The sequence below is a fragment of the Mya arenaria genome, chromosome 4 (genome assembly GCF_026914265.1).
Source record: "Mya arenaria isolate MELC-2E11 chromosome 4, ASM2691426v1".
Lineage (NCBI taxonomy): Eukaryota > Metazoa > Mollusca > Bivalvia > Myida > Myidae > Mya > Mya arenaria.
This window is the reverse complement of record NC_069125.1, coordinates 66,161,507-66,189,006: the sequence shown is the minus strand read 5'-3', so window position 1 is coordinate 66,189,006 and position 27,500 is coordinate 66,161,507. Positions and strand designations below refer to the sequence as shown.

The window sequence follows — 27,500 nt, the reverse complement described above, 5'->3', positions numbered from 1 at the left end:
CCACCATTTGTTTACATGTCTCTACGTCAATGTGTTACGCCGGATTTCATTGGACGAGAGCGTAAGAGGTGAAAGTCGTAAAATATACAGACAGGTTTAAATGATTTAAACTACAATAGAAATGTATAATTTTTTACTGAAACCATTATACCATATTTTATCATACACTTTATGTACTTTTCTTTTAAGTATCAAAGGGTTAAAATAAGAAGCATGATGTCGTAAATAGTATGCACTAATCAAATCTTCACAAAAGGTCAAGGTGAAGAGTGCCATGCTACTTTTACTTTCGCTTTGTTGCAACTTAGTAAATTGTTGTTCAAGATTTTTATTGTATTTCAATACATTGCCGCTACATTAGCAAACAAAGATGGTTGAAATCCTAAGTAGTTCTTTCGATGAAAAGTTTGCTGAAATAGAACAAGCAATCAGAAGCTGTGATTATATTGGTGATTATTTTTACACTAAATACATACATGGAACTGAAAGTTGTTTTTTATGGTATACATACTGTATTTGTATTTGTAAATTAATTCTTTTTTTTATTTTACAACAACTCAAATTTGCAAGTGTCCTATTAGTTTGCTGATGTTTTAAAAGTTTTAGTGACTATCGTTTTCTGGCTTTTGTTTATTTAGGTAGATATCTGTGAGTGTCATTAATAATAATTTAGCTAGGACTATAATTTAGCATGCCATTATTTGACAACAATCACTTACATGTAACTTCCTAAGACTAGTACGACACTCTGAATTGATAGTCAGATACTGAACTCCTGTTTATATGTTTGGGATTCTATGATTCATTTTGCACCAGAATGGTTAAAAGAAATATTTTATTTTTGGTAAGCACATGTATGTATGCGTAAGATGAATAAATGTTTCTCACTTCCAAGGAGAAATGAAATGCTTAAAGACCCAACTGGGGTATAAAAGGGAGGTAATGGCGGGTGGGTGTTTTCCCCTGTTTTTTGAAAGCATTTCAAATCAGGAAAGCATTTTTCAAAATTTTAACCTTAAATAAAATTATTACAACCCATAAAAATTTAGGCATGTAGTTTGAAAGTGTGTCCATCAATATGTATACATATATCATAGTTTAATGTTAAAACATGGTCTTGATAATAAGAAATGCATATCTTCAATTTCAAATTTTGAATATTGTAGGAGGAGCTAACAATCTGGCTTGATCATGTGATCTTCTGTTTGTAAACATGAGCACATGTTAGACAGGTCTATCTAGAATCAGATTTTCAATCATGTAAATGGCATGCATATAAACTTACTGAGTTCAGCTGCATTTTTTCTCACAACAGGGACAATAAAATTCCAGTGAATATAACACAGTGATATCATTATGGTAATGCCAGCTGTATTTGGGTATTTTGATCAGACCAATTCAAGCACACATCTTGGCATTATTTCTCTTTGTATTCTGAATACTGTCACATCAACATTGTCCCTTACATTAGTCTAGCTTTCTGTTTTAAATACTTTTGATTGTTTCATGCACTGTGATCTAACATTGACCAGAACTTTTTATATCTCACTCTGCAAACTCTTTTATTTTGTTCATGTGTTGACTCTACACCGAGCCTTGCCTGTTCATGTGTAATATGTCACACATAATGAACATAAACACTCTGTAAGTGTTCCATCTTAAACATCATTTTCATTAGTTTCTCATTTTCCTGTATATTATAATATTATTTTCCAAAATGCTCCTTCTGATGTCGAAGGCAATCTCAGCTGATGTTCATATTCTAAGTTATTATGTAACACATCCTGTTGTTTTGACTGTTCATTCATATCCATTTATTTGTAAATTTTAACAAAATCCCAATTATTGTGATTGAATAATGCTTTAATGGTTAATTTTTGCTCCTCGTTTAATAATATTGATAGATAAATTAAAACTGCTTATTTTCATCCATACTCAATGTGATGATTTCCAAAAGAATGACTGTGAGAGCAATAAAATGGAGCCAAAATCATCCTGCCAGAAATAAACTTTCCTATTGAAATATAATAGGGTAGGTCGCTTATACACTTATACAATTATTTTTAGAGTAATTATGAAAAGTTGTGTTGATATAAATTAACCATTCTTTGAAAATGTTCAAGAACATAGATTGTAGATTTGAGTGTTACGTTTTAAAGCAATAAAAACACTTAATATTAAAATGCAATTTTACTTCAAAAGTAATACCCATTCAGTATATGAACTGTTCCAATTTGCATGGGTCAGTTGGTCAGGGCTAAAGACTTCACATTTTGGAACATTTCTAGGCCAAAGTTGTAAACATTTTCTTATAGAAATAATCTGTTAATTGAGCCTTACAACATCTGAAAGCATTCCAACAAAGTAGCTACTCACTCAGATATGGGTTGTTTGTTTACATTCTTGGGCTATAAATGCTTCCCAGGTACTGACCCTAACTGATAAGCCACTCCTCTTCTATAGCTATTTACATCCGATAGTCTGATCGGATGTTGGGTCTTTAAGAAATTGTACTGAAAAAATATTTGAAAAGAACTTAATTTTTAGCTTGACTTTTCGAAGAATATAGACGGACTGAACAGTACTAAATTACGGTCTTTACAGCGGACGTTATAGAAAGCGTTGAATAGTGCAGACGACATAAACAAAGAAGGGTTTTGAAAACTGCGGCCAATATAGACAAAGAAGGAAATCTAATTTTGTGTTTTCCTTGATTCGCGTAAGCTGAATGATGCAATTGTTATTGTTATTTTATTAGAATTGATAGATAACATGTTATAAGAGCTTGTATTTGTTTATTATTATTGTTTTTATGAATGAAAATCCGGCTTTTTGTGGTGAAAATAAGATAATATTGGCAAAAATAAGCACATATAAACATAATATTATTGTATTTAATAAAATTTAAATATATTGTTAGAGCGCTTACGGTAGTTGTAGATGGATTACTTTTCTAATCATAAGCAATAGAAAGTATCTATCTACATCCAGGCCACACCAAGTGGGGGCGATCTTGCAATGGCCCGTGTGTTGTTGAATACATGAATTAGTTAGTGAGTTCGTAAATAATAAATGAAAGAATTAAGAAATAAGAATATAAGTAAATATATAAGTAAATAAATTTGTTTGAATAGTGCGGGCGACATAGAAATAGAACAAACAGAGGTAATGAGACTTGTTCTTATTCAATATTGTCCGCACTATTGATACAGAGGTATTACAAAAAATGACCAAAATTTAAGCTTTCTTAGATTTATTCTACTCCTATATTGTCCACATTATTCCAATAAATGATATGATGAAATTTGTTCTTTTTCTATGTCGTCCGCACTATTCAAACACATGTATATATTGAGATTTTTCTATTTCTAAGATTTGTTCTTATTCTAAATCGTCTGCACTATATTAACAGATGTATTACAAAAAAAGACCAAAATTTAAGCCTTGTGAGATTTATTCAACTCCTTTATCGTCCGCAGTAATCCAATAAATGATATGTTGAGATTTGTTCTATTTCTATGTCGTCCGCACTATTCAAACAAATGTACATATTGAGATTTGTTCTATTTCTATGTCGTCCGCACTATTGAAACAGAGGTTATGAGATCTGTTCCTATTCAATATCGTCCGCACTATTGAAACAGATTTATTACGAAAAATGATCAAAATTTTAGTTTTATGAGATTTATTCTACTTCAATATCGTCCGCAGTATTCCAACAAATGCTATGTTGAGATTTTTTCTATATCTATGTCGTCCGCACTATTCAACGCTTTCTATTAAGTCCGCTGTAAAGACTGCATTTTAGTGCGACCCAATATAGAGAGCTGTACTACTAACCCACGCGTCAGTGTCACATCTTTGCAAATTGGAGGTTTTTAGAAGCCCTGGTTTATATTATTAATTGGTGGAATAAATTTGCTTCTGTCCAGAAACTTAAAGAATAGCCCTAAAACATAGTCATTAATTTATGTCTCTGATTTGAACTGTTGAAATTAAAAATCAATAAACAATTATACTGTTATTTTTGTGTAGAAATGAATTTTTAATGATATCAATTTAGCTAAACGTCATTAAATGAGTGCTAGAAAAAGTATTCTTATGTTCTGCTGTACATACTGCCATTATGTAATTATTTAAAAGTATCACAATTTTAAATGATCTATTTTCCAAAGTGCATGATCATTGTTTCAGCTGTATTCCAAATGTATGCTCATGTATATTTTTATATTTTAACTTATATCTTTACAGCTATTGACACTGAGTTCACAGGCCTGAGATTGAATGAGCAAGTCAAATCAAGGTAGTTCATGCCAAAAAATTAAATCATCATCTTCATAATATATATATATACATATATCATATTTTTTTGATCTTGACTACATGTATCTGAAGAATAAGGATGGTTATACTAGTTGCCCCGATTGTACTTCTCAACGTTGTTCAGGACCATTACACAATTTAGTTACTTAACTCTGTATCATCCTAAATACGAATTATGGCCCCTGTTTGACTAAGGATCTTAGCTTGAAGGTAAATTGGGAGTTTCACTAATAACTTCTATACACTTCATTTAGTTGACTTCATACTTTTCAATGTTGTTGACTACCATCATACAATTAGGTTAGATAACCATATTATCATAAAGACAAATTATGGCTCTTGATTGACTTTAAATGTTTGGTCCAAGTTTAAGGGCAGCTTTGGGTTTTAACTCAGACCTCAAATACTGTTCATTCAATGGACTTCATACTTCACACAGATGTTTATGGCTATCACACAATCAGGTTACATAACTCCACAGATGATGGCCCTTGATTTTTATGCCCCCGAAGGTGGGCATATTAAGATCGCACTGTCCGTCCGTCTGTCCGTCCGTCCGTGTGTCCGGCTCAATAACTCGTGTCCGGGCTGTAACTTTCCCTTGTATGGACAGATTTTAAAATAACTTGCCACATGTGTTCCACATACCAAGTCGACGTGTCGCGTGCAAGACCCGTGTCCCTACCTCTAAGGTCAAGGTCAAACTTAGTGTTTATTCACAATGGAGTGCTGCATATAAGGACATAGAGTATAGGTTGTCGTGTCCGGGCTGTAACTTTCTCTTATATGGACAGATTTTTAAATAACCTGCCACATATGTTCCACATACCAAGGCGACGTGTCGCGTGCAAGACCCGTGTCCCTACCTCTAAGGTCAAGGTCACACTTAGTGTTTATTCACAATGGAGTGCTGCATATAAGGACATAGAGTATAGGTTGTCGTGTCCCGGCTGTAACTTTCCCTTGTATGGACAGATTTTAAAATAACTTGCCACATGTGTTCCACATACCAAGACAACGTGTCGCGTGCAAGACCCGTGTCCCTAGCTCTTAGGTCAAGGTCACACTTAGTGTTTATTCTCAATGGAGTGCTGCATATAAGGACATAGAGTATAGGTTGTCGTGTCCGGGCTGTAACTTTCCCTTGTATGGACAGATTTTAAAATAACTTACCACAAGTGTTCCACATACCAAGCGACGTGTCACGTGCAAGACCCGTGTCCCTACCTCTAAGGTCAATGTCATACTTAGTGTTTATTCACAATGGAGTGCTGCATATAGGACATAGAGTATAGGTTGTCGTGTCCGGGCTGTAACTTTCCCTTGTATGGACAGATTTTAAAATAACTTGCCACATGTGTTCCACATACCAAGTCGACGTGTCGCGTGCAAGACCTGTGTCCCTACCTCTAAGGTCAAGGTCAAACTTAGTGTTTATTCACAATGGAGTGCTGCATATAGGACATAGAGTATAGGATGTCGTGTCCGGGCTGTAACTTTCTCTTGTATGGACAGATTTTTAAATAACCTGCCACATATGTTCCATATACCAAGGCGACGTGTCGCGTGCAAGACCCGTGTCCCTACCTCTAAGGTCAAGGTCACACTTAGTGTTTATTCACAATGGAGTTCTGCATATAAGGACATAGAGTATAGGTTGTCGTGTCCCGGCTGTAACTTTCCCTTGTATGGACAGTTTTTAAAATAACTTGCCACATGTGTTCCACATACCAAGACAACGTGTCGCGTGCAAGACCCATGTCCCTAGCTCTAAGGTCAAGGTCACACTTAGTGTTTATTCTCAATGGAGTGCTGCATATAAGGACATAGAGTATAGGTTGTCGTGTCCGGGCTGTAACTTTCCCTTGTATGGACAGATTTTAAAATAACTTGCCACAAGTGTTCCACATACCAAGGCGACATGTCACATGCAAGACCCGTGTCCCTACCTCTAAGGTCAAGGTCAAACTTAGTGTTTATTCACAATGGAGTGCTGCATATAGGACATAGAGTATAGGTTGTCGTGTCCGGGCTGAAACTTTCCCTTGTATGGACAGATTTTAAAATAACTTGCCACATGTGTTCCACATACCTAGATGACATGTCGATTGCAAGACCCGTGTCCCTACCTCTAAGGTCAAGGTCACACTTAGTGTTTATTCACAATGGAGTGCTGCATATAGGACATAGAGTATAGGTTGTCGTGTCCCGGCTGTAACTTTCCCTTGTATGGACAGATTTTAAAATAACTTGCCACATGTGTTCCACATACCAAGTCGACGTGTCGCGTGCAAGACCCGTGTCCCTACCTCTAAGGTCAAGGTCAAACTTAGTGTTTATTCACAATGAAGTGCTGCATATAAGGACAATGCAACATAGAGTATAAGTTGTCATGTCTGGGCTGTAACTTTCCCTTGTATGGACGGATTTTAAAATGACTTGCCACATGTGTTCGATTTACCAAGACGACCTGTCGCGTGCAAGACCCGTGTCCCTACCTCTTAGGTCAAGGTCACACTTAAGTGTTTATTCACAATGAAGTGCTGCATATAAGGACAATCCGACATAGAGTATAGGTTGTCGTGTCTGGGCTGTAACTTTCCCTTGTATGGACAGATTTTAAAATAACTTGCCACATGTGATCACATAACAAGATGATGTGTCGCATGCACCCGTGTCCCTACCTCTAAGGTCAAGGTCACACTTAGGTGTTTATTCACAATGGAATGCTGCATATATAAGAACATAGAGTATAGGTTGTCGTGTCCGGGCTGTAACTTTCTCTTGTAGGGACAGATTTTAAAATGACTTGCCACATGTGTCCGACATACCAAGACGACATGTCACGTGCAAGACCCATGTCCCTACCTCTAAGTTTAAGGTCACACTTAGAGTTAATTCACAATGGAATGCTGCTTATAAGGACATAACAGTATAGGTTGTCAAGTATGGGTGGTATTTTTTTATGTTTAGAGGCAATTTTAAATAACTTGTCATATGTATTTGACACGTAAAGGCAAGATCAACTTTTCATGTACTGACCTTGTTCATAGGTCAATGTCACATTCGGGGGCATTTGTCACATACTGTGACAGCTCTTGTTTATGATTTTTATACCCCCACAAACGAAGTTTGAGAGGGTATATAGGAGTGAGCTTGTCGGTCAGTCCGTCGGTCTGTCACAAAAAATTTTGGTACACAGGTGTAACATCAGAAGATACAGGTCAAGTTCGATATTGTGGCTGGTGGGGCCAAGGTTTAGGTCACTGTTACTAAAAATAGAAAAACGGTTTCCGGACGATAACTCATGAAAGGCTTGACAGATTTGGAAAAAATTTGGTACACAGGTGTAACATCAGAAGATACAGGTCAAGTTCGATATTGGGGCTGATGGGGCCAAGGTCAAGGTCACTGTTACTAAAAAAAAGAAAAACGTTTTCCGGACAATAACTCATGAAAGGCTATACGGATTTGAACAATTTTTGGTTCACAGGTGTAACATCAGAAGATACAGATCAAGTTAGTGAGCTTGTCGGTCGGTCAGTCGATCTGTCGGTCGGTCGGTTTTCATGGTTTCCGGACGATAACTCATGAAAGGCTAGACAGATTAAAAAAAAATTGGTACACAGGTGTAACATCAGAAGATACAGGTCAAGTTTGATATTGGGGCTGGTGGGGCCAAGGTCAAGGTCACTGTTACTAAAAATAGAAAAACGGTTTCCGGACGATAACTCATAAAAGGCTTGACAGATTTGAAAATTTTTTGATACACAGGTGTAACATCAGAAGATACAGGTCAAGTTCGATATTGGGGCTGGTGGGGCTAAGGTCAAGGTCACTGTTACTAAAAAAGAAAAACAGTTTCCGGACGATAACTCATGAAAGGCTAAACGGATTTAAACAATTTTTGGTACACAGGTGTAACATCAGAAGATACAGATCAAATTTGATATTGGGGCTGGTGGGGTCAAGGTCACTGTTACTAAAAATGGAAAAATGGTTTCCGGATGATAACTCATGAAAGGCTTGACAGATTTGAAAAAATTTTGGTACACAGGTGTAACATCAGAATATACAGGTCAAGTTTGATAGAACCTTCAAAAACTAAATGAGCAAATATTTACCTTTAAAGTAATTGACACTTGGAAAGGTGAACAAACAAAACAAATCCAGCATGCTTCATTTGAACCAGGTGCCAGTGGAATACCAGCAGAACATAAGTATGGCATATTTGCCACAGTAGTGCTTACTACAAATATTGACCTGTCAGATGGACTTGTTAATTCGGCTACAGGAACAGTCCCGGGATTTATTCCCAGGTGGATAAGGATGCATTCAAGCCCAAATATGTACTTGTAAAATTTGATGATGATCGTGTTGGAAGAAAAGCTCGTGAATGCTCTAGATGTCTTATTCCAGAAGAGATCAGCTAGAGCATCAGCTAGTTTTTCTTGTCAGCAGTGTAACTTCTAAATTACTCAACAGATTTAAATAAAACAATACATGCATGATAAAAGAAGATGCAGTGTGCAGTAACCTTGGAGTTATGGCCTCTTTTCAAAGGAATGGTTTGCCATTCCTGTGTCCAGGCGGCATTTGGGGGTATTCGTCACTCCTGTGACAGCTCTAGTTTTTATTGTTTTTGACAGGAACATTTAACATCATTAATGCATTCATTTTAAAGAAAAATGCAACATATAGTTTTGTTAGCTGTCCTATAACAGCTATTGTTAGGTTTATTCTCATGGTAGATTACATAAAAGCAACATACCGGTATTATTTTGCTGGCTGTCCTATGACAGCTATTGTTAGGTCTATTCTCATGGTAGATTACATGTACAATTGTTAATAAAATAGCTTGGTTTACTTGTATTATAAAAATTGCAAGATTGGTAATGAGAATGTTGAAAAAGGTCCTTTTTTACTACATAACTGTTATGTAACATCTGAAATGGCCTAGATATTATAGATATTGCTCTGTCAAGTTAACATTTAATGTACACTAGAGCCAACTGGTCCCAGATGTACATAGATCTTCTATGATCATTTAGATATTCTTACATCTACATATTTTTCAGTCTATTTGACGATGGTGCAGAGCGCTATAGGAAGCTGAGAAAAACAGTGTCCCAAATTACAATGTGCCAGATAGGTTAGTTTAGACTAGGTTGTATCATGCCAAAGTTCAGTTATGAGTTTTTTCTTCTCTTCGTTTAAAGAAACATTTATTTAGGTGTAAATCATTCTATTTATGAGATATTTGGTCAAAATTGAAGGTAATAATGATTAACTAAACTTTGTAAATCACATTGATTCTATGGCATAAAGATTCACTCCCACAGATATACCATTTTTGCAATTTTTTTTATTTTTTGAATTGGAAAGAGCAATTTTTTGCTTAAATATCCGCAAACAAATGATAAATGATTGCGGACAAAAGATCAGATCGCAGATTTTCTTATTTCCGTTCAAAAATTAATGTTTTATGGCTACTAACGATTTAAGAAAAATGCATAAAACATCAACTTTTTAACTTAAATTTAAAAATCTGCGATCTAAGTTTTTGTCAGCAGTCTTATATAACTGGTTTCCATGAATTTTTCGCAAAAATTGGCTCATTCCAAGACAAAAATAAAACAAAAATGTCAAAACGTTCAACCTGTGAGAGTGCAGCTTTAACCTTAAATTTAAAAAATAATATTTTATACAATAAATATAAAATAACTTCTTGATTTTAAAGAGTTATATACTAGTAGTAGTCACATGTTACCATGCTACATGATTTTTCAGGGATATCAACATTTACAAGAGACCGAAAACAGAACAGGTACTAACATTTTTGAAGATGCTTTTTCTGTTATTAAGTTATGAGAATAAAATATGCATGAATATCAAACTCTTAATGTGTTTGCTGAACTAACAAGTCACATGACAGTGTTACTATATAAATGATATTTTACTGCACATTTCAGCCTGTATACTGCAAAGACTTTCAACATACCAATATACCCCCGCTCGTTTGGTCCGATTGATGAAAAGTTTGTGTGCCAGGTAAAATATATGTGGAATAACCTCTTGAGAAAAGTATTGTGTACTATTCCTTTGTTTTTAGCTCAAATAAAAAGAAAGCTGATGGGTCATAGAAAAATAAGTATCTTTAAAAAACTACATGTTTATTGAATTTTGTCAAAACCATCCATCAACCATCCATAATCCTTAACTTATCAAGTTAGATAACTATATTTTGCATAATCATATAACCCCGGTAATGAAAATTATGGCTGTTTATTAATCACCTTAGAAACTGTGGTAAAGGTTTTGCGTGTAATCTAACTTTATAGCATGCTTTACCAGAACTTTGCAATCATTAAACTATATAGTGATAGAATAGTCGAGTGTTTAGTTTTAAGGGCTGCTCTGAATGAACCATGAAAAGAAATTTGACTTGCAGAATACATGTATTAATTTTACTTGGTATCATTTGAAAAACTTTGTTTTCTTCAGGCATCCAGTTTTCAGTTTTTGACCCGCTACAAGTTTGATTTCAACAAGGTATGTTTGCATATAAAAATATATATAGTAAACTCTCACATTATTACAGGTTATTTCTTATTTCTATGTTTTAAATGGTGAGATGAGAATCTGTTTGTTTAGAGTTGGCAAACCAAAAAAAACAATGTAACATCAGATTTATGATGATAAATACTGATGAATTTGATTATAATTGTAGTTTGTGTATGAGGGAGTGTCATTTCTCAATGAAGTCCAGGAGCGAGAGGTCCGGGAGCATATTGCCAGTAAGGCCATGTTTACAGGGCTGGAAAGGTGAGCATCTGCAGTAGTGTGGCTTTTACTTAAGTTACAGAATGTTGTTGTCACCCCTGTGTGTGGTGAGCGAGACATAGTTGTCACAATGGCAGTACAGTGTATGTGCGTGCGTCAGTTTGTCTGTCCGTACTGAACCTTGTCCGGGCTGTATCTTGACGATGCATTGCAGTATTTTAAAAAAATACTTGCCATAAAAGTTTACCATGATAAGGTGGCTTTTCACACTCAAGAGCCAGGTCAAGCTTAGAGGTCAAAGGTTGAAATGATACTTTTTTGAGCTGTATCTTGACCATGCATTATAGGATTTTCTAAAAACATGCCATGAATGTTCCCCATAATGCAGTGGCTTGTCACACACAAGACCAAGGTCTGTATCTCAAAGATCAAGGTCATGCTTAGAGGTCAAAGGTTGATAAGATTCTGGTACTGGCTGTATCAAGACCATGCATTATAGGATTTCGAAGAACTTGCCATGAAGGTTCACAGTCATGCTTAGAGGTCATAGGCTGAAATGATAAATATTGATAGACCTGTATCTTGTCCGGGCCACCTCTTTACCAATCATTGTAGGATTTCCGTGAAACCTGACATGAATGTACATTAATATTAGGGGTTGTCATGTACTAGTCTCAGGTCTGTACTTCAAAGGTCAAGGTCTCACTTTGAGGCTAAATGTCTAAATGAGTACTGCTGATAGGACAGTACCTACTCCGGGCCTTATTTTTACCATGCATTATAGCATTTTCAACTTAGTTGAAAGGAATGGGCATCATGACGGGCAGCATGTCACGCACAAGTTTAGTCTGCATCTTAACCATGTATCATAGGAATCCCAAGTAACTTGACACATATGTTCTCTATTATGTGGAATGGGTTAGTTAAAGACTCAGGCCTGTATTGCAAAGGTCACTGTCAAACTTACATGTCAAAATGAGCTGTGTTCATAGGCCACTTACTTGTCCAAGCCACATATTTATGTATTATTAGATTGGCAAGTAACCAAGCACACATAGTCATCATTATGAGATTGTGTGTCTCATGCACGACCCAGGGTCACATAAATTGTTGTTATTTTGAAATATTACTTTTATTTTTTAGGGTGGTCATATAAACATCATAATTATGGTGTCTGATATCTATTCTGTGATTATGTGTTGCTTTTGCATGGAAGAGCACTATGTCTGTGTCAAAGGCTCCTTCAACAGGCTCGACATGTCTCCTGTTGGCATCTGGTATTGAAGTAGTTGTCATATATTTGTATTGGAATATTAATATATAATGATTTTTGAATAAATAATAGGTTAACCTGGAATAGTTTAGCTAAATGTTTCTAAACATAGTTTTAGTAACACATACAAAAAAAATGAAAATAAGAATGTTGTTTTCATGGAAAAAGAGATCTGGATGAGTTTGCTATACAGAAGATCTGTTCTCGTGTGGCAGATTGGCTGGTCAGTAAAGAAGAGGAGAAGACTTTTACCCTTAAGCAGACAGGTATGTCTTATCCTGTGTCTACCTTTAAATAGACAGGTATGTTCTAATCTGTATCTACCCTCTAGCAGACAGGTATGTCCTATCCTGTATCTACCCTCTAGCAGACAGGTATGTCCCATCCTGTATCTACCCTCTAGCAGGAAGGTATGTCCTATCCTGTATCTACCCTAGAGCAGACAGGTATGTCCTATCCTGTATCTACCCTCTAGCAGACAGGTATGTCCTATCCTGTATCTACCCTCTAGCAGACAGGTATGTCCCATCCTGTATCTACCCTCTAGCAGACAGGTATGTTCTAATCTGTATCTACCCTCTAGCAGACATGTATGTCCTATCCTGTATCTACCCTCTAGCAGGAAGGTATGTCCTATCCTGTATCTACCCTAGAGCAGACAGGTATGTCCTATCCTGTATCTACCCTCTAGCAGGAAGGTATGTCCTATCTGGTATATACCCTAGAGCAGACAGGTATGTCCTATCCTGTATCTACCCTCTAGCAGACATGTATGTCCCATCCTGTATCTACCCTCTAGCAGACAGGTATGTCCTATCCTGTATCTACCCTCTAGCAGACAGGTATGTCATATCTGGTATATACCCTAGAGTAGACAGGTATGTCCTATCCTGTATCTACCCTAGAGTAGACAGGTATGTCATATCTGGTATATACCCTAGAGTAGACAGGTATGTCCTATCCTGTATCTACCCTAGAGTAGACAGGTATGTCCTATCCTGTATCTACCCTTGAGTAGATAGGTATGTCCTATCCTGTATCTACCCTTGAGTAGATAGGTATGTCCGATCCTATGTCTACCTTGAAGTAGTCAGGTATTTCCTAATCTGTATATACCCTCGAGCAGACAGGTATGTCCTATCCTATCCTGTATCTACCCTTGAGTGGACAGGTATGTCCTATCCTGTATATACCCTTGAGTGGACAGGTATGTCCTATTCTATGTCTTCCTTGAAGCAGACAGGTATGTCCTATCCTGTGTCTACCCTTGAGTGGACAGGTATGTCCTATTCTATGTCTTCCTTGAAGCAGACAGGTATGTCCTATCCTGTATCTACCCTTGAGTGGACAGGTATGTCCTATCCTGTATATACCCTTGAGTGGACAGGTATGTCCTATCCTGTATCAACCCTTGAGTGGACAGGTATGTCCTATTCTATGTCTTCCTTGAAGCAGACAGGTATGTCCTATCCTGTATATACCCTTGAGTGGACAGGTATGTCCTATTCTGTATCTACCCTAGAGTAGACAGGTATGTCCTATCCTGTATATACCCTTGAGTGGACAGGTATGTCCTATCCTGTATATACCCTTGAGTGGACAGGTATGTCCTATTCTGTATCTACCCTAGAGTAGACAGGTATGTCCTATCCTGTATATACCCTTGAGTGGACAGGTATGTCCTATCCTGTATATACCCTTGATTGGACAGGTATGTCCTATTCTGTATCTACCCTAGAGTAGACAGGTATGTCCTATCCTGTATATACCCTTGAGTGGACAGGTATGTCCTATCCTGTATATACCCTTGAGTGGACTGGTATGTCCTATTCTATGTCTTCCTTGAAGCAGACAGGTATGTCCTATCCTGTATCTACCCTTGAGTGGACAGGTATGTCCTATCCTGTATATACCCTTGAGTGGACAGGTATGTCCTATCCTGTATATACCCTTGAGTGGACAGGTATGTCCTATCCTGTATATACCCTTGAGTGGACAGGTATGTCCTATTCTATGTCTTCCTTGAAGCAGACAGGTATGTCCTATCCTGTGTCTACTTTAAAGTAGACAGATATGTCTTATCCTGTGTCTACCTTAAAGTAGACTGGTATGTCCTACCCTGTGGGTACCTTGAAGTATACAGGTATGTCCTATCCTGTGTCTACCTTGAAGTAGACAGGTATGTCCTACCCTGTGGGTACCTTGAAGTATACAGGTATGTCCTATCCTGTGTCTACCTTGAAGTAGACAGGTATGTCCTACCCTGTGGGTACCTGAAGGAGACAGGTATGTCCTATCCTGTGGGTACCTTGAAGTAGACAGGTATGTCCTACCCTGTGGGTACCTGAAGTAGACAGGTATGTCCTACCCTGTGGGTACCTTGAAGTAGACAGGTATGTCCTACCCTGTGGGTACCTTGAAGTAGACAGGTATGTCCTACCCTGTGGGTACCTTGAAGTAGACAGGTATGTCCTACCCTGTGGGTACCTTGAAGTAGACAGGTATGTCCTACCCTGTGGGTACCTGAAGGAGACAGGTATGTCCTATCCTGTGGGTACCTTGAAGTAGACAGGTATGTCCTACCCTGTGGGTACCTGAAGTAGACAGGTATGTCCTACCCTGTGGGTACCTTGAAGTAGACAGGTATGTCTTATCCTGTGGGTACCTTGAAGTAGACAGGTATGTCCTACCCTGTGGGTACCTTGAAGTAGACAGGTATGTCTTATCCTGTGGGTACCTTGAAGTAGACAGGTATGTCCTACCCTGTGGGTACCTTGAAGTAGACAGGTATGTCCTACCCTGTGGGTACCTTGAAGTATACAGGTATGTCCTACCCTGTGGGTACCTTGAAGTATACAGGTATGTCCTACCCTGTGGGTACCTTGAAGTATACAGGTATGTCCTACCCTGTGGGTACCTTGAAGTAGACAGGTATGTCCTACCCTGTGGGTACCTTGAAGTAGACAGGTATGTCCTACCCTGTGGGTACCTTGAAGTATACAGGTATGTCCTACCCTGTGGGTACCTTGAAGTAGACAGGTATGTCCTACCCTGTGGGTACCTTGAAGTAGACAGGTATGTCCTACCCTGTGGGTACCTTGAAGTAGACAGGTATGTCCTACCCTGTGGGTACCTTGAAGTAGACAGGTATGTCCTACCCTGTGGGTACCTGAAGGAGACAGGTATGTCCTATCCTGTGGGTACCTTGAAGTAGACAGGTATGTCCTACCCTGTGGGTACCTTGAAGTAGACAGATATGTCCTATCCAGTGTCACAGCAGTGTGCAGGTGGAGACAACACTCCTGGGATATTTGTATTGCTCTGATAAAAATTGTTTTCAAAAAAAGTTCCCCCACCTTGATGAACCAGTATAATCATTTCACAAAGGTATCCAGTAGAGTATGTCTGGGAGCATCCATCAATTACATCAATAGTTTTGTTCATTTATTGTTTTGATTTGATGATTGAATTGTAAAATCTTCAAATTATTTTCTCATTAAGTTCATCAGGTCTAGGACAATTATAAATCTATGCAGATGGTTTAAAAGGACATAGATTCTCTAATATCCATACTTTAGCTGAAGGGCAATTAAACTTTCGTTTTGCTATTTGACAGATTTTCTTTTTCAGAAACAGAGGGTATGCCAATGTATGTGTTGAGTATGGAGCTGAGAGGGAGATTTCCCTCCATTTGGACAACCATTGATAATGATGGCAAACTGGTATGGTGTGTGTTTTTAAAATACACATCTTGTATTTCTAGTTCATACAACATTAAAAATAAATAGCTCATTTATTTAAAACCAGTTTAAACAAATTATTTTCGAAAGATGGCTTAGTAATATTTAATTTTTAAACACACAGTAGGAAATAAGGGAAGCTACTGTACTGTTGTTGAATTTCAAATAATTATAATCTTTTAATTGTCAAAATATATTCCTGCTCACCCAAGATCAGTATTGAGCGTATAGGGTTGGAGGAGCGTCAACGTTTCGAGGAGGCAGAGAAGGCGTTACAATGGAAACAAGAGGAGCAACTCGTACTCAAAATGCTTGGCTTTACACGAGTCTTCCGGGTCATGAAGCAATGCAAGAAGGTATGACTTACTATCATCATTTACAGTATACAGTATTGATGAGTTAAAATAAGGGATGCAAACGAATATTCGATCAAACGTTAGGTATTCGAATGTCAAAATCGGTATTCGAATATTCGATTTTTTGATGTTGAATAAATAGAATAATACATATTTTGCGTACAACTTATTTTTACAGCATTGACCCATAACGCCAGAGGTGTGAAATAGGATGACAATACACTAAACACGTGTCATATGTCATTAAGGGACTTACCGTCTGGTACAATTAAAAGTTCCCGTAATTTTACAATAACTGGCTAAAAGACAAGAGACATCCAAAATTTCAATTATTTTCAGTAAATTAAAATGCCTTTGCCAATTAAGGATTTAAAGAATCGGCCTTCTCACCAATGTGTTGTCTTGACTGCAAATTAAGCTGTGTAACATTGCTGAAATCGCCGTGATGATATGAATGACATGTGCTACAGTAATGTAGTTACATGTATGTGCTTTATACTGTTTTCCATGTTTTCGATATAATCTTCATGCTTTGAAATGAAACTGTATATTACAGCGGTTTACGATATATTTATTTTTCTCTATTGATGTACAGTGAGACAAAATGTGTGGCTGCTCTATCTATGGAAAGACCTTCCATAGACGCATAACATCATTTGACCAGGAATCCATCTTATTTCACATTGTGTATAAATATGAAAGCAGTGGAATTGAAATTATTCGATTTTGGTAATTGTTTATTCATAATGTATTGCGTTTTTTCTTTCTGAAAATATGAAAATTCAGAGGATCATTTGGGGAAAACCAGGGTCTGCCGAGCATACTTGCTATGGCAAAGTAGGGTTAAAATACCCCGGTTATTACTTTAGTGAATTATAATAATAGTTTACTTCAACTTCTAAAAGACGTATTTTGATAATCGAATATTCGAATATTCAATAGAAAGAATTACCGAATATTCGAATATTCATTTTGCCATTCGATTGCATCCCTACCCGGTAATAAAAATTGAGATTTCATTTCGATTTTCTTGCTAGCAAAGATTTGCACTGCATCAAAGTTCTGAACAGTAAACCTTTCAAACTTATTTGAAATTTGTAATTGTAATGGAAGTTAATGACTTAATCAAGTAATTTTGTGAAACTGGGCCCAGGCTTAAAAAATAATAATCATTGTCTTTAAAGAATGAACCCATTTACAGCCTCTGCTGGGTCACAACATGTTGATGGACCTGATGCTGATGTATGACAAATTCCACCGCCCACTACCCGTGTCGTATTCTGAGTTCAAGGCAACCCTACATGCCTTCTTTCCCTGGATATACGACACTAAACATGTTGCTCTTAGGCTCAGAGGGGTATGCCAAAGATGCTTTATTGATTTTCCAGTTATATCTATTTTACATTGAATTTTCATGTAATATAGTAATTGTATCATCCATCTGTCCATGTGCTCTGTTGTTTGCTTTTTTATCTCCAGGCTCTATCTTTCTTATGCATGGGATGAACTGGCACACATTTACCCCACACTACAGGCACCCAATATAGTTTGATGTGAAAATATTTTTTTTTAATTTTTATACATTTTCATGTTTGACTCATTTGAACCTAATGATCAAAACAAACAAAAAGCATATGATTAAGGTACATAAAATAATAGTAGTGATATTTTGCGGCTTTTTAACTGGGGATTTATGGCCATATAGCTATTAATTAAAAAAAACACCATTTATAAAGATTAATATATTATTATCTGTACCTAAATTATATGCTTGTTTTTGTTTTTATTTGGTGAATATACAATCATATTACATATGGTCATGTCCTTCTTGTAGTTTTCTCACACATTGGAGTAATTTTACATAACTATAAGCAAATGTTCAGCACATGAAGATGATATGTCTGACACAAGTCCCAAGTTCCTACCTTAAAGGTCAAGATCTTACTTGCAGGTTATATGAGAAAATTCAGCTAGTACATTACATATGATTGAGTCCGTGCTGTAACTTCCTCATGCAAATTTGGTACAAATTTAAAATAACTAGGCACAAATATTCAACACATAGAGACATTGTGTCAGCTCCAGCCTCTAGATCAATATTGTACTTTGTGGCTATTGAGTATTCATTGAAATTTTGCAATTACATTTCAGGTGCTAGGGACTTCGGTTCATTCCTTCAGGGGCATTTGTCACTTATGATTGAATGCTCTTTTTTAATCAGTCTGATTTACAGGAAATATGCCATCAAAAAAGTTAGTTTTAAATTAAAACTAACTTTTTTGATGGCATATTTCCTGTAAAACTTTTAATAAACAATGATACATGCTTCTTTTCTGAGTTGCCTTAAAGAGCTCTATTATTTTGGAATAATTTTATAATACTAAGTAAACATTTGTTGATTTCATTCAAGAAACTGGAGGAGTCGGGATTGTTGCAGAACACCAGTCTGTCGGAACTGTATACGGATATTGAAAGGTATGGAAAGTTTACTTCAAGAACATGATGAATTTATTAGATTTTCTTGAATGATAACACAAAATCATTTGAATTTATACTGCACTTTATCATCTTCCAACAGTAACGCAGTGTAAATGCATGTATGTGGAATTTCTTAAAGTTTGTGGACAAGTTCATTTTGCAAATTAATAATGTAAACAATATATTAAGATATTTAAAGCTGCACTCTCACAGATATACCGTTTTTACAACTTTTTTATTTTTATGCCCCCGAAGGTGGGCATATTAAAATCGCACCGTCCGTCCGTCCGTCCATCCATCCGGCTCTGTAACTTTCCCTTGTATGGACGGATTTTAAAATAACTTGCCACATGTGTTCCACATACCAAGACAAGGTGTGGCGTGCAAGACTCGTGTCCCTTCCTCAAAGGTCAAGGTCACACTTAGTGTTTATTCACAATAGAGTGCTGCATATAAGGACATAGAGTACAGGTTGTCGTGTCCGGGCTGTAACTTTCCCTTGTATGGACAGATTTTAAAATAACTTGCCACATGTGTTCCACATACCAAGACGACGTGTCGCGTGCAAGACCCGTGTCCCTACCTCAAAGGTCAAGGTCACACTTAGTGTTTATTCACAATGGAGTGCTGCATATAAGGACATAGAGTATAGGTTGTCGTGTCCGGGCTGTAACTTTCTCTTGTATGGACAGATTTTAAAATAACTTGCCACATGTGTTCCACATACCAAGACGACGTGTCATGTGCAAGACCCGTGTCCCTACCTTAAAGGTCAAGGTCACACTTAGTGTTTATTTACAATGGAGTGCTGCATATAAGGACATAGAGTATAGGTTGTCGTGTCCGGGCTGTAACTTTCCCTTGTATTGACAGATTTTAAAATAACTTGCCACATGTGTTCCACATACCAAGACGATGTGTCGCCTGCAAGACCCGTGTCCCTACCTCAAAGGTCAAGGTCACACTTAGTTTTTATTCACAATGGAGTGCTGCATATAACGACATAGAGTATAGGTTGTCGTGTCCGGGCTGTAACTTTCCCTTGTATGGACAGATTTTAAAATAACTTGCCACATGTGTTCCACATACCAAGACGACGTGTCGCGTGCAAGACCCGTGTCCCTACCTCAAAGGTCAAGGTCACACTTAGTGTTTATTCACAATGGAGTGCTGCATATAAGGACATAGAGTATAGGTTGTCGTGTCCGGGCTGTAACTTTCTCTTGTATGGACAGATTTTAAAATAACTTGCCACATGTGTTCCACATACCAAGACGACGTGTCGCCTGCAAGACCCGTGTCCCTACCTCAAAGGTCAAGGTCACACTTAGTGTTTATTCGCAATGGAGTGCTGCATATAAGGACATAGAGTATAGGTTGTCGTGTCAGGGCTGTTACTTTCCCTTGTATGGACAGATTTTAAAATCACTTGCTACATGTGTTCCACATACGAAGACAACGTGTCGTGTGCAAGACCCATGTCCCTACCTCTAAGGTGAAAGATACACTAAGTGTTTATTCACAAGGAAATTCTGAATATAAGGACATAACAGTGTAGGTTTTCAAGTATGGGTGGTATTTTTTTATGTTCAGAGGCAATTTAAAATAACTTGCCATATGTATTTGACACGTAAAGGCAAGATAAACTTTTCTTGTACTGACCTTGTTCGTAGGTCCATGTCACATTAGGGGGCATTCGTCACATACTGTGACAGCTCTTGTTGTCTTATAAAGTGCAATTTTTTGCGTAAATAACTGCAAGCCAATGATAGAAGATTGCTGACAAAAAATCAGATCCTAGATTTTCATATTTCCGATCAAAAATTAATGTTTTATGGCTTAAATCGTTTCTAACAGTTTATGAAAAATGCATAAAACATTAATTTTTAAACTTAGATATAAAATTCCGCAATCTAATGTTTTGTCAACAGTCTTATATAACTGGTTTCCATACCGGTATATTTTCACAACAATTGGCTTGTTCCAAGACAAAATATAAAAAAGTTGTCAAAACGTTCAACCTGTGAGAGTGCAGCTTTAACTTGCAATTCAATACATTGGGAACAAATATTGAAGATTTCATTCACAAATAATGATGGGAAAAGTTTTCTATGTACAATTATTAGCAACCCTTCGTTAAGGCACCGAGAACTTTTACATGCCAAGGACGTCGTGAAATAAAACAAAGCTTTTTTTCCAAAGACTGTTATCTGTCCATATTTCTGCTATACAATGGTGTGTTTTTCATTCTTTTTTATTTTGAATATATAAATATCACTAAATTGTCATATAGACCTACTATTTAGATGTTTTCTTTCTCTTTTTTTCCTCATTTTTCATTATGTAAGTTAAAATGTGGTTTAGCAATGATCATAAAACCCCTCAATACACATTTGTAAACAGTGTCAAGGACAAAAACCTTTTGTTTCTATAATGGACAAATTGTATACCTTATGTTGATAAAACATAGGAACATTAAATAAGTTATTAAATATAAAAAAACTCAGTTTTTTTGGTTTATGTTACAAAACCCCCAAAGACATGGCTTCGCTTCTTGCATAATGTCAGTTTCACGAGTTTTAATGTTGCTATTTTCACCATTGATTTTTCAAATCAAATACAAAATGATTCTTATTGATCAAAATCTTGACCAAAGTATGTAGTCTCTGACCTATGGCTTGTATTTCCAGTGAGAAAGGTCGAGACTTGGTCATACATCCCCCAGCTGTAGTTCATGCTGAAGGGTTTGACAGATATCGTAAGTCATTTCTGTGTATTTCTGTTGACTTGTATCAATTAAGTATTAAGCTTCATGACACACCTTTGGAGAGAACTTTGGGTAAAATCAGAAGCTCTTTCATATTTTTTTTTTACAATTTATAATATCTTAAAAAAGTATTTGGTGTACTCTAAAACACAGAAATTACAGCTACAACCTGTGTAGTTATTATGTTGGATACTTAATTAACTTACTCATGGAGAGCTTTTGTCTTGACTGTTGTCTTATTCAGTCCTGCATATATTTTACCTGTAGACACTCAAGCAGCCACATTGCTACCAAATCTTCATGAAACTTGTTTCAATTTTTTGTGTTTAAAGAATCTATGCCAATTAACTTTTATGTTATAACATGTTTTTGCATAGTGACATGACCATGAAGTAAAATGCACTATGTATTTAATTATTTGTCTTAATCACTGGCCATAGTCTACAGGTCAATTTTTCATTCACAGGGGATGGTTTCCTACCTCATGAAGCTGGTTTTGATGCTTATATGTGTGGTTTTGGTAAGATGTTATAAACTTTAACAATAAAACACATCTTGATTCATTCACTAAGTTATTCTGCTTAAATATACACTGAAAATTTGATATAGTCATTAATGTGGCTGTAGTCTATTTCTTTAACATGACTGTACTTTAGCAGTTATAAATCCATGTCAGTTGAAATTTCTAAGGATACTGTATTTGTAAGCCCATGTCCAGTTGACAATCATAAGGATATTGATAAATAAGCTGGTGTGTTCATTGACATTGGAAAGGCATTTTATACAGTAAGTTCTTGTCCATTTAACATTTTTCAAAGCAAAAGCTGTAACCCTAGACCATACAATTTAAACTTTTGATAATTTTAAAACTAATAACTAAACAAATGAATTTGGATTTTTCCACAATTTCATGATTTTCTTGTTTTACAGTGTTCCTGAGATATGCACACATCATAACCTTCATGGATGTTAAGTACGTGAATTGACTTGTAAAGACTGTTCTTATGAAATATATCTTCATCTTTATCTAAAAAAAACACATTTTCTTGTTTTCTTGTTCTTTTTTACCCCCCTGAAAATTGGCATAATGTTATGGTAAATATCCCTTCCGTGAGCGTATGTAGGTCCATGTTGAGTTGAATGTTGAAGTCTGTTGTCCCATTGTCTCCTCAACGAAATAGGCCATTGGCTTCAGACTTTCAGCAACTATTTTTGGCTCCATAATAAGCAGAGCATGTCCAGAAGTAAACATAACTGGAAACAATATTTCTACGGCTTTATGGCTCAAGAAAGTTTGCCTCAACTATATGTATAAAAATATTTCCTTCAAATTTTAAAAACTACATAGTTAAAACACTTCTTTTGCACCCTGTCACTAAGCTGAGAGTGTTCTGCAAGATGCAATGAACATTAAACTTTACTTTTATGGCCCTTTCGGAACAAACAGTGTTCAAGTTTGAATGGCTATTTAAGCATTTAGAAATTATATGGATGGCAATCTTGTGTTACAAGATCTGTTTGGAAGCATTTTTTCTACTCTTTAAAAATGAATGTATATGAATGAACTGAAATGCTTTCCATACACACTTGACTTTGTACTAAATTGCCCTCATGTGCGTTGTAGATCCTCCGATGTGATACCGTGCATGTTCCGGCGTTACCTCCAGGCGATGGAAGACTACTGCAACAGAATCAACATCATACGAGCCAGAGTCAACAATATAGTAAGTTTCTATAGCATTTGAATATCTCACAAATTTCTATGAATCAATATGTTTTACCAATTTAATTAATATTATATTTCTTTTTTTAGCCAATAATAGTTGAGGATTTCCCAACATCAACTTTTGTAATGATCGCTTGTGTTGATGGAGTTGAGATTACCTCGATAGTAGGATGACCTTATTTGCATTTAAGGTATCTGAAACACAAACACTGGAATTTTGAATGCCTTTTGAGTTCTAATACCATATTATTTTTGAATCATTTCAAAGGGGTTTTGGTGTAGGAAAAAAACTGTAGAAGTTAGACATTAAGTAGTGTTATAAACAATTTTTTTTGTCCTTGAAAAAAAAGAAGTCTTCACTTTTGATTTCAGTTGAAACAAAATTACAAAGTACAATAGCTTTAAATATATACAAAATACTTCTGGTCATTTAGTTAACATTTTGGTAATCAGCAAGAAGAACTCTTTCGAAAGATGCTTAAAATTACATGGGGTCACAACTTGCATCAACATTTAACATAATGGTAAACATAACTAGCTTATATGTGGGTCAGATTCCTTAATCTCAAAAACTAAATGTTGTTTTATTACAGTTTCAATAATTTTTCAAATAAATAATTTGTATTAGAATCTAGATGGGGCTGACTACAAATCTCAAAAGCCAGAGTTCTTGTTTGTGAAGAGCAGATTTATGAAGAAAAGACTCAATATTGATCAGGTGAGAATAGCATGGGTTTGTAAAGTATGGTGGCCGTATTTGCATATAAGTGTCCTCAAATGATTAATAATATCAAAATATGAAACTTCTTTGAAAATAGTTTCCACTTTTATAACTTCATTTAGGAATGTTATCTACACACTTGTACATTATGTAATCATTTAAAACAATGTAAAAAAAATCTGTCAATATGATGTTTATTGACAAATATTAAAATTGATAATGTTTATGGTTGCAGCTGGCAAAGTGGTTTTCTCCGTATGGCAATGTAGACTTAAAGCTGTATGGCAAGAACCAAGCACTGGCAGCCACCAACAGTTTCAAATGGTAAATTAACATCATTCCTTGATAACTCACCCTACAAAACAAAAACAAAATAGTAAAAAAAAAGTAATCTGTACTAATTATAATTTATATATGTTACAATATATGATTTGCAAAGTTTGGACAGTCGGATTTAAACATATGCAAATTCATTGACATTTAATGGCAAATTGTCAAAATGTCTACTTGTACATTAATACATGCCTGTGTATGTTAGGCCAAAAAAATGAAAAAGTTTGGTTAAGGTTACATACTTTAAAAACTAGGTAGGGTAGGTAGGCTTTTTCTATTAGGCTTTATATAAGAACATAATTGTCATCATTGGAGAATGAGGTTAAAGCAATTTTCTAAATAAAGCTTTAAAGGTTTTAAATCACGTATTGAAACATAAAAAATAAATAATTATTAGGGTATTTCGATGAGTCGGGTTACCCAAACCAAATATATTTTGTAAGGCCTTATCCTTTTGCTTACCGTATGTTTTTTTTTTCAAGTTCCAAGGACATTCTGAAGGCCTTTAAACAGCACAACAGCATCTTTGTGACCAAGTACAGTGTGTGGAGACATTCACCTGTGGTCCGTGGAATACTTTGGTATGTTTTGTCTTAGGGTGACAAGAAAAATGGAATATCCAATTTTCTCCTTATCTGTAGATGTATAAGTAAAATAATGCTTTTATCTCTGCCAAAATTGCTTATATTTACAGCGCTGTAATGTAAACTTGGTGTACAATATATGTGCATGTAAAGCAGCTACATAAACAGTAGAAAAATTAATTAGCTGGCCTGGGGGAGGGAGAAAGGGGTAAGAAAACAATGATATAAGTATTGTCATAGCCTTTGGTGTTTTTGGCTGGATCATGCAAAAGTTAGGCCTTTTAGTGATTTGGTCTGGGTCATGCAAAACTTAGGCCTTAGCCAGGCTTATTTCACATTTTTTTTAGCATGTAACTAGTAAAATGCTATCAATGCCCAGGGTGTAACAATGACTATAATAAGTAATAATATTATTATGGAAAATAAATAACTGTTGAGTTGTGCCCCTCGACCAGCTGGAAAATATAGATGAAAGTTTGCATTGGCTATTAAAAAGTGTGCTCGTTTGTATATGTTGAAATTATATCATCTGTTTTAATTGCATTTTTCAGGTCAGGGGTGTTGATCTCTGGAGGACTGTGTATATGGGCATTACTGGGCACAACAGACAACAAAAAGCCTTGAGGTCTGGCAGATTTTCGAAACCGTGCTTTATACAATGTATATGTACCGGTACCTGTTGTACATGTGTATGAGGGCTTTCAGGATTGGTCTAGTTTACTAGAAACCACGTGAATGTTTAAAGCAGACAGTCAACCAAATATTTGGTGATAACAATATTCTTTTTGATTTAGATAAGCCAAATTCTGCAGTGTATTGCAGTGTATCAATACAACGTAATCTTGTGTTCTCTCACTACCTGCTTGGGAAAAGGTACTTGTGTATAGAATGCTATTCTCAACAATTTAGTGTCAGTAAGCATTTTTACTCATTTCAAACTGAAATTCATCGTGAAAAAAGATGATGAAATTGAATAATATGTAACAGTATAATTTTACATTTCCAATACATGTAGTCATTATCAATTACAGACACGTACCTGTGTATGTCAAAACAACTTTGTTAACTTATCATGTGTATAGATATGCACTTTTGGTTTTACATACAATGTCATGTAATGTATTCTTTTTTGTTAATGTTCTTTTGGTGTTAACCTTTTTTTTTAAATGATGAACAAAACCGTGATGTAGTAAAACAGATAAAACTTTTGTTCCTCTGCTTTATTGTGGATAGGTTTGAAGCTTGTGTGTGTTTTGAAGAAAGGGCAACAGTATTGTCATAGCTTTTGTGTTAACATCAACTTGCTACATTGTTTAATAGCCATAAAACATTTATATTATTTACATCAAATTTAGCATTAATGTTTCAATTTAAAGCTGCACTCTCACAGATTTACCATTTTTACACCTTTTTTTTTTTTTTGGAAAGAGCAAACTTTTGCGTAAATATCTGTAAACCATTGATTTAAGGCTGCTGACAAAAATTCAGATCGTTGATTTTTATAATTCCGTTCGAAAATTAATGTTTTATGGCTTAAACCGTTAGTAACAGTTTATGAAAAATGCTTAAAAATCAATGTTTGAACTTAAATATAAAAATCTGCGATCTAATTTTTTGTCAGCTGTCTTATCTTACTGGTTGCCATGGATTTTTGCAAAAATTGGCTAGTTCCAAGACAAAAAATAAAAAAGTTGTCAAAACGTTCAATCTGTGAGAGTGCAGCTTTAAAATGGGATACATGCATGTAGCAAATGCCATAACTCTGTTTAACATATTGGTCAAGTTCTATTGGAAAATATGGACGAAGGTTGGCACCTGCCAGTGCGGGGTCTTTGATTAAATCAAGCATCATCAGTGTTGTAGGGAAGTCCAGAGAACATGAACATGTATCTTTTAAACGAAGAAAATAGGTCAAACAGTCTTGGATAATGTCATATCAAAATGTGTTTGCAAAACCACTAATATGTCTAATTCCAAAATTTGGCATAAAAAATGGTCAAGGTCATACAAGGTTAGAAATATAATTTTTTCGCAAGACTGTAGACATATTAAGAATTTCATTACTGTTGTTTGAAAAACAAGAAAGGAAGTCCGAGGTCATGATCATAATGGAATGTGTTTGCAAAACTGAACTTAATGCATACATTTCATTGCTATCACTTCCAAAATAAGGTCATCCAGGGACACTATCAATTTGGTTTGCGCAAAATATGTCATTGGAAAAATATGTTTTCGAGACAATTAAATTAAATTTACCTTCCTCCAAAGCCTTTTAGAAAATTGTGCTTAATTCTATCAGCTTTGATGACTTTCAGACAATAAGAAAATAGAATTAATATTATTAATTTTTTCCTTCCAAAATAGTAATATTTCTTTGCCTTTGATAATTACTACAAAGTAATTGATCACTTGTTGT

The 27,500-nt window shown here is 35.8% G+C and overlaps 1 protein-coding gene across 2 annotated transcripts; it reads left to right on the top strand.

Moving 5' to 3' along the window:
- Nucleotides 1–286: 286 nt before the first annotated feature.
- Nucleotides 287–26,369, top strand: LOC128232063 (poly(A)-specific ribonuclease PNLDC1-like). 2 transcript variants are annotated; one of them, XM_052945403.1, is made up of 20 exons: nucleotides 287–449; nucleotides 4,252–4,303; nucleotides 9,402–9,475; nucleotides 10,114–10,150; nucleotides 10,296–10,374; nucleotides 10,828–10,875; nucleotides 11,054–11,148; nucleotides 12,548–12,645; nucleotides 16,010–16,101; nucleotides 16,332–16,475; nucleotides 17,677–17,832; nucleotides 18,886–18,950; nucleotides 21,644–21,711; nucleotides 22,187–22,240; nucleotides 22,651–22,693; nucleotides 23,345–23,444; nucleotides 24,075–24,164; nucleotides 24,403–24,491; nucleotides 24,983–25,081; nucleotides 25,636–26,369. In XM_052945403.1, exons 1-20 carry the CDS (start codon nucleotides 371–373, stop codon nucleotides 25,706–25,708), a joined length of 1,635 nt encoding a protein of 544 aa, XP_052801363.1. In that variant the 5' UTR covers nucleotides 287–370; the 3' UTR covers nucleotides 25,709–26,369. The 2 variants fall into 2 exon arrangements, with proteins under 2 accessions (XP_052801363.1, XP_052801364.1); XM_052945404.1 differs by lacking the exon at nucleotides 287–449 and adding an exon at nucleotides 463–501.
- The last annotated feature ends 1,131 nt before the right edge of the window (nucleotides 26,370–27,500 follow it).